Source organism: Chiloscyllium plagiosum, chromosome 12 (assembly GCF_004010195.1).
Source record: "Chiloscyllium plagiosum isolate BGI_BamShark_2017 chromosome 12, ASM401019v2, whole genome shotgun sequence".
NCBI classification, from domain to species: domain Eukaryota; kingdom Metazoa; phylum Chordata; class Chondrichthyes; order Orectolobiformes; family Hemiscylliidae; genus Chiloscyllium; species Chiloscyllium plagiosum.
Window position 1 is genome coordinate 66,469,700 of NC_057721.1, and position 8,561 is coordinate 66,478,260.

An 8,561-nucleotide genomic window follows, 5' to 3' on the forward strand; every position below is an offset into this window, starting at 1 on the left:
ACAGATCCTTCTCTCCAACTAGTCCACGACGACCCAGTTCACAGACTAAACTAACCCCACTTGTTAATCGTCGGTCTGTTGTTTGAATATTACAGGTTTGGAAAGGTCAGTTCTTAACAAGATTTCTGGCAGCTGAATGCATTTCAAACCAGGGCGCCAAGATGTGCTGCCAACAAACATTAAACATAATAAAATTAATGGGAATTGTATATTTAGGGCAAACTTGTGTAAAAATACCCAGAACGTTCTTGACATAAGGCAATGGGGACCTATTCCCTGTATTGACAATATCTCAATACGCCAAGTGTAAAGCAGCAGCCGCGGCTAGCGACAAAAGCACCAGCTCTCTAGTAAACACGTTATTGTCCAAAGACAGACAGAAGTTTCAAACGTTCAACACATTGTCGGATGACTGACAGATTAACAACATGTTTTCTTTCACACAGCGTGGGCACAGCTCCACTTACGGTCAGCTTCTGACTTCTCTTATTTTTCTCCTCAATGACCTCAGGAAAACAATAATAAATTTGAAAAATAAAATCTAAAACCTTTTAATTGCTGAAGGACAGCATCGGCAAGTAGTGACATTTTATTTGTACATTTCAATATTCCCGTTGGCGGTATTAAAACGACTGAATAGTAATTGAAATACGGATTAACCACCCACGGTTGTGGCTATCTAAATGCGTTTATTTATTTACATACTTTTATTATTTAGTTTGGCTATGAGCTGCTTTACAGGCTTTCATCCCCGATTTTAATCTCAGACATGGCTTTTAAAACATTTTTTTTTGCTTTCCCCTCATGTATATTTGGCATCTTCCGAAGTTACATTTACTGGCGCCTGAAGTATTCCATAATTCATCAGAAACCTCTTTGTGAAGGAGACGGGGAGTGAAAGTGCAGCAGAAATCCGCTCATGTGGTCCCCTCTCTTCTCTGACAGTGCATTGATGGTTTGTTCTCTTTAATTCTCCATCTTCCTGTGGCATTCTGTCCCTTCAATGGGGACAAGGAGAAAGCGGATGGCTGGACCCAATGCAGGGAAGTGACTTCACTAGCACCTTTGTTTTCACGCTCAATACACTCACTCTTCTGTGCCTTTCAAAAGCTTGCTTCTCTCTCTCTCTCTCTTTCAGGTTAAATGCGCCCAACATTAGAGACGGCTTCTCTCGAAATGAGGAAACGGGAATCTTTTCAAGGAGCTTGTCCGCCTGCCAGTTGCTCCGTTTCCTCAGAAATAAACTGCGGCTGTAGATGCAATCAATAACCATGGTCGCTCTGGGTCGGCTTCTTTGGAATTGAGACTCGCAGTCGATGGTTTAGAAAACCGGACGCCTGTTCTAACGCTAGCCGCTGTACACAGATTAATTGAGGCACATTTCTATGGTATAGATGCAACATTTTATTTAGATAATAAGTTCGGCTGTTTGCTTAGCCAGTTCTCTGCACCCTGTCTAAGATAAGTCCTCACACAGACATCAGAATAATTCTATTCTCTGTTATGCGTTTGATAGGATTATTTTCAACTACCCTCAGCACGGGTCACTAATCGCGCTAATATTTTAGTTCAATATTTCACTAGGCATTTGTTAGTGGTCCCGTTGGTAGGTCGCTCTGTGGTTTATCGCTGGGGCCTCTCTTCATTCTGCCACAGGCTGTTACACCCATCCATCCACACGCACACACCACTAATACAAAGAAGCAGCACTAAATAGTTGAATGAATTTTATTTAAAATATAAATCTACAATTTTATCCCTTTGATGTTTCTGTTTTTTAAAGCAAATTGGTGAAATTACTATCGTGACTGTCACAATAAGGCACTATGGGTAACTTCCATCTCACTCGTTATGACTAAATATGTTTTACTTTTTGCAGGTATTTTGTAAAACGAGGGTTGAGATGTAGAAACCATGTGGAATCACCTCAAGCGTCTGTTTGTGTGTGTGTGTGTGTGAGACTGGGCGAGCGTGTTCAGTTTGCTAGCACAGATTTGGCGCTGTGTGAATGCACTGTGTGAGCAGTGAGTTATGCTCAGTCAGGTCAGTCAGTCATTTTGTGATGCTGCTGAGGACCGCAGCTCAGGCAGGGTTTTTTTGGGCATTTTCAATACTGTAATTATCAGTTCCAATGAAGGTCCATGATCCGAAAATCCTTTCTTTGACTATAAATACTGCTTAACCTGCAGAGTTTTCCTAGCATTTCTATTTTATTTTAGGTTTTTAGTAACACTTTGCTTTTACGTTATTAGTTAAACAAGAACTCAGTATGTTTCTTACCATATACAATCAGGGGTTGCATTTTAAATGTAGTATGTTCTGGTCCGTAGAGAATGCCACATGGGAAACCTCTTCATGAAGTACTGTACTTTTACTCGGCTATAATCCACATTTTAAAAAAAAGATGACCGGTTTATTATTTTGTGACACTGATAAAGAATTATTTCCGCTTCTGGTCGCCCTGATATGGGAAGGATATTATTAAATTGGAGAGTGTTCAGATAAGATTTACCTGGATGTTGAGGTTGATAAAATTATGAGGAACTTGAATAAGGTGAATAACAAAGGTCTTTTTCCCTAGGATGGGGAAATTCAAAACCAGGGAGAATATTTATTAAGGTGAGCGGAGAAAGATTTAAAAGGGACCTGAGGGCAAATGTTTTACACAAGGGGTGGTTCATATGTAGAATAAACTGCCAGAGGAAGCGGTGGATGCGGGTACAGTTACAACATTTAAAACACATTTGGACAGGTACCTGAATAGGCAACGTTGAGGGGGATATGGGCCAAAAGCAGGCAAGTGGGATTAGTTTGGTCTGGGAAACTTGGTTGGCATGGACGAGTTGAACCGGAGGGTCTGTTTCTGTGTTGTATGACTCAATGAATTATGTCAGTTTTGTCCTTTTTTTCGGTATATTTTCATATGTGACCGTGCCCCTGGAATGCAAATTTTCCCTTTCGTTTTGTATCTCTCTGCATTTCCATAAGGATGAGACAACGGCCGCGCGTGGTTTGGAAGGTGTTATATTTGACTGGAAGCATTAACTCTGTATCTATCTCCACAGATGTCGTCAGACCGGCTGAATTTCTCCAGCGCCTACTGTTTTTGTTTTATTTCAGATCACCAGCATCCGCAGTACTTCAGCTTTTGTTTTAATATATTCATTCCCGGTCGCTCCTAATGAACTGCCTGGGGCTCTCCAAAGATGATCAGGTAATCTCCATAAACATTGACATTCTCATATTCAACTGCAAAGTAGCCTGACAAGAACTAACAACTATTAACACCCATTTGTTTAATACTATCTTACTTTCTAATGTGTCAATTAAATTGAAGGCATGAAGGCAGAAAAGCCATCGTCTTGGAATTCTGACATTTATACAAATGACAAGAAATATGATTATCATCGATGTATTTGATTTTATAACAAAATTTAGTATCTAATGATCCAGGTCGCGGGCGACGAAGATCGTGAATTCGGGGCTTTTTAAATCAACAGCTATGGAAAGGAAGTGGAACGCAGACAGCCAGTGTTTAGGCGATGGCCCGAATGGCCGCCCATTCTCTGTGAAATAGATAATTACATTCAAAGGGATGCAGAAGTAACAGGGCAGCGAAAAGGATGCGCATTTTAAAAGGCACACAGCCACGAGGCTGAAGGGAGCTCGCAATATACACGGAGCAAACAGTTAAAAAAGGGTTTTGACCAAGTTGGAGAGTTTGATTAAGATATCGATAGACAAGGGGGAGGGCGGGGACAGAGAGAGACCGGGTGAGACTTCCCATTGAGAGAACCACGCACCAATAGCGTTGAGCGGCTGCTGACTCCGCACTCGCAATTGGCTGAAGCTGCTCTATTCCCTGATAAATACCTTCACTCTTGTCGCTTGTCTCCAGGTTCATGTTGGGAGCGGTCCGAGCTGAAGTTATCTCCAACCGGGGGTGGGGGGAAAAAAAACAGCTTGTAATCCTCAGCGGTTGAAACTCTCAGTCCGTTCGAATTCCGGCTTCGTGCACACCAGAAAGAGAGAGAGAAACGATTGCAGACTTGTTTGTTTGACCTATTCCATTGGTCTATTCTCCCCACTCTGCCTCCACGCCTCCCCTCCAACTTCCTCAATCTTGCCCGAAAAGGATTCGGGGCTTCAGACCATGAGCGAGTTGCTGAAGTCGCCCCCGAACGAAGTGCTGCTGGTCACCTCCACCCTGTATAACATCCCTCACAAGGTCGATCCGGCCGAGCGCGCTCGCTCCCCGGACGAGTCGCCCAGCCCCACCCCGTCGGCCAAGTCGAGGAGTAAGAAGGATCTGTCCGAGGACGAGCAGTTCCTGCTGAGGAAGAAGATCAACAGCCGGGAGCGCAAGAGGATGCACGACCTGAACGTCGCCATGGACGCGCTCCGGGAGGTCATGCCGTACGCCCACGGCCCCTCGGTGCGGAAACTCTCCAAAATCGCCACGCTGCTGCTGGCCAGGAACTACATCCTGATGCTGACCAGCTCCCTGGAGGAGATGAAGCGGCTGCTGGGCGAGATGTACGGCCGGAGCGGCTCGGCGACGCGCCTGGGCCAGCTGCCCGTGCTGACCGCCGCCGGGGGCTCGCTGCTGCTCGGGGCCGCCCCTTCGCTCTTGACCCTCGGCAGCCCCCGCCACTCATCCCCCGGCATCAAGTGCCCTCTGACTCCGGACGATCAGCCTTGCTTCCAGCAGTGGGCCGGCTCTCCCTGTGCCTGCGCGGCCTGCAGATTTCACTGCCTTCCCTCCAGCCTCAGTGCACCCAGTCACCAGGCCAGGTTTCCCAAGTGATGCTGGAAGTCACCGGAGGAACTCCACACTAGGACATTACTCAAACTGTTTACTGTGTGTAAAAAAAAAATAGCGTGCGAATTGTTTTGAAAAGAGATAGATGTGTACGGATATGGGCTAGAATATTTTCTCTACACCATAAACACTTGCCGAATTTCACTGTTGACACTAATGCTTAGGGTTAGTAAGTGGATTAGGATCTCATTGATGTTATGGCCAAAGCTACTGACTGCTTTAGGATTATCCGGATAGTTTTCAAGTCTGACTGTCTCCCAGCGCGAACTCATCACAGAGCCTTCCCAATGTAGGTATTAGATTACATTAATCTGTGGATGTCAGGCTGGAGAGACTCAAACAGCCAAGTCAACTATTTCTTTCGTTTGTATAATAATAAAAAGAAAATTGTTTCATTCTAATTGCCGAATAACCACCTCTTTATAAAACTTCGAGCTCTTCTTAACAATTGAACGGCTATTTATTATCAAAGCATTAGCAACACCGCTCCTTATTTTATACTTGATCTCATCAATACATCTTTTTTTAAAACAAAATGCTCTTGACAACTGAACCGTTACTGACGAATGACTTGTTTTGTTACCGATTGTGATAATTAAATTACCTGTATTAAATGTACTGTACAGTTATATGTATATATATAATAAATGTTTTGATATGCACAACGGAGTTATTCTCTACGTTTATTTCACGTCTGTACCTGACATCCCCATATCAACAATGAGATAACCGTAATGCCATTGGCAAGTTTCTGTCGAAGGAACTGAACTTTCTTAATTTCAGTTTTCAGAAATATTTCAACGGGTGTTCGTATCGGGGCATTTCATTTTTGCAAACAAATCGGTTTATTAACGAATTTTCTGTTTACTAATTAATGCTTCAGAGTTTGTTTTCAACGAATACTCTGTGAAATTACAAATGGACCGGGAATGACAATATAATTTAAAAGTGAATTACGGTGTAAATAACTATCAGTCAGAAATGTTATTAATCGGTAAAAGCACTATACTTAGTGTCCACACTAACATCGAAATTAAATGCTGTTATGTTCGATAAGTATTCTAACCAAATGAGTTGACTCGTTCCATTTCTTTGTTATTGTACCTTGTGTGAATCCATACGTTAAATATTAAGCATTGCTTCTTACACGCCGAAAGTATTCGCGTTGCACTTAATTCGAAGCTAAGGATCATAGTGCAATTCTTCGGAGAAGTTATTTTGCCCTAACATATTTCAAAATGCTGCACAATTATGACTTAAATCGTTTTTGTTTTGCGGAATACGATGTTGCAAAACGGAACATTTATTTAAAGGATGACCAGCCTTGGGGTTGGTCAAATGTTTTATTTCTCTCACAACACCTTGGGTCGGATGAGACCTGAGGTGAAAGTAAGTCGCAAATCGCTACCACAGTAATATTGCTCGGACTCCTTTTGTCTTGCTGTTGGTTTGATCGGAGATGCTAGGTAGGGGCAGTATTGTTGTTACAAAATAATAAGTACCAAAGTACAAGAACCAACACTCGGGTGTCGAGCTATTGGAACTGGGAGGCGAGGCGCTATTCAGCGTCATGCCCTTTCCAGGTCTAATAGTATTTGTAAACAGTAAGGCATTTCAGCTGTTTGCATTGAGTGGCTGAGGCTTGCTCTCGTCTGAAAACGTCCCATGCTTGTGTGTGGCTGCGGATTAACTCATTATGCCCCTGGTCACCTCAGATTGACAGCGACTCTCACATATTCTCTGCGAGCACCATTCTCACTATGAACGGTGCTGCTTTCACCCAAAATAAGGCACAAATAGATTTTTATTCAGAACCATCATACTTGTGTCTGCGGTCATTTCCTGTGCATGTTCAGTTTCGACACCTCTTTTTAAAATAATCTGCGGTGTGAAAAGAGTGCACGGACATGTTCGGGAATGACAGTAAATGTCGGTGTGGTTTTCACGCTAAATTATCCAGTAAAGGGAAGTGGAACATCGTGGATTCGAAATTAACGGAATGACACGGAACTACAGGTAAAGGGCTGGAGGAAGGGTTGGAATGGAGGATCAGTGTTGGGATCTGTGCCCTTCATTAATCCAGACCTTGGTGAGGGACTCTGGTAGTGCAGTGGTAGTGGCCCTATCTCTGGGTCCAGTTCAAGTCCTGAATGTGGTGCTGGAAAAGCATAGCAGGGTCAGGCAGCATCCGCGGAGCATGAGAGTCGACCTTTCCTGATGAAGGGATTATGCCCGAAACGTCGAGTATCCTGCTCCTCGGATGCTGCCTGACCTGCTGTGCCTTTTCAGCACCACACTCTCGACTCTAACCTCCAGCATCTGCAAACCTCACTTTCGCCCGGTTCAAGTTCTATCCGCTCCAGCGTGTGCCATCGCATCTCTGAAAAAGATTATTAGGAACATATCTGTAATTTCAAAATTTGAGGATTATATGAAACTTGGAAGTATGGTGATTCCTGAGGAGGATCATATAGAATTTCAAAAGGACAGTGGATAAATTAGATTAGATTCCCTGCAGTGTGGAAACAGGCCCAACAGGTCCACACCGACCCTCCGAAGAGCAACCCACCCAGACCCATCCCCCTACATTTTCCCCTGACAAATGCACCTAACACTATGGGCAATTTAGCATGGCCAATTCACCTAACCTGCACATCTTTGGACCGTGGGAGGAAACCGGATCACCCGGAGGAAACCCACGCAGACACAGAGAGAATGTGCAGACTCCACATAGAGGGGAATTGAACCCGGGTCCCGGGCGTTGTGAGCCACTGAGCCACCGTGCTGTGGTAGCTGAAAATTAATGCAAGAAACTGGGAAATGTTTCATTTTGGTAAGAACAACAGAGAAAAACAACACAAGTTAAAGTGTACAATTCTAAACGGGTTGTAGCAGCAGAGGGACCTGAGTGCACATGAGCAAGAATCATAGATGGTGGAAGGACAATTTGAGAGTTACACTACCTACTGGTTAGCTTAGGATGCAAAGTACAAAACGAAATTATGTTAAACATGTACAAAACACTCAACTGCAATATTGTGTCCAGTTCTGGGCATTACACTCTAGGAAGTGTGATGAGAGGTGTGTAATTTATATATGGATGTAATATATACACAGAATGTTTAGAGTTTGGATTTCAAACTAATGGCATGTGGGTGTCTAATGTATTTATGAAGGGTCTGGAAAGCAAACTAGATGAACATCCACCAAATCCAATATATGTTGGAGAGCAAGGACACCTGGAGTGTTAATAGAAGATAGTTAGTACTATGTTGGGTTTATGATAGAGAATGTAAAAATTGAGAGCCAATCGTGTGTTTTTATTTGCTTCAGGATAATCAAGAATGGACTATTGCTCAGCAAACCTAAAGCGTGAATGTGTTTGAGCAGAGTTGAAGGAGACCTGACAAGGTCCGAATCACAATATAGTATCGCTCCTAGAAAGGATAATAGAACATTTCAGGGACTAAGTTACCTCAGTATAAAGATTAGTTTGTGCAATCTCCAAGTCAGAAGAGTTTGATCAGAAATTTGCAGATTATTAAACCACTGAGAAAACCTAAGCTGTCAGTGTTGTGAATATTCATGTAAGAAGAGTTCATAAGAAAGAATTGGGAAGAATCAGTTGACAAATGTGGTGCTGAAAAAACACAGCAGGCCAGGCAGCATCCAAGGAGCAGGAGAATCGATGTTTCAGGCATAAGCCCTTCTTCAGGAATGAGGCTGGTGTGCCAAGCGG

The 8,561-nt window shown here is 43.3% G+C and overlaps 1 protein-coding gene across 2 annotated transcripts; it reads left to right on the forward strand.

Annotated features, from left to right (window-relative positions):
- The first annotated feature begins 1,169 nt into the window (after positions 1-1,169).
- On the forward strand, positions 1,170-5,535 carry LOC122555372 (oligodendrocyte transcription factor 3-like). Of its 2 annotated transcripts, XM_043701317.1 has the most exons (3): positions 1,170-1,388; positions 3,121-3,214; positions 3,899-5,535. In XM_043701317.1, the coding sequence occupies exon 3, from the start codon at positions 4,154-4,156 to the stop codon at positions 4,805-4,807; it is 654 nt and encodes a 217-aa protein (XP_043557252.1). In that variant the 5' UTR covers positions 1,170-1,388; positions 3,121-3,214; positions 3,899-4,153; the 3' UTR covers positions 4,808-5,535. The 2 variants fall into 2 exon arrangements, with proteins under 2 accessions (XP_043557252.1, XP_043557250.1); XM_043701315.1 differs by lacking the exon at positions 1,170-1,388 and having other exon boundaries at positions 3,077-3,214.
- The last annotated feature ends 3,026 nt before the right edge of the window (positions 5,536-8,561 follow it).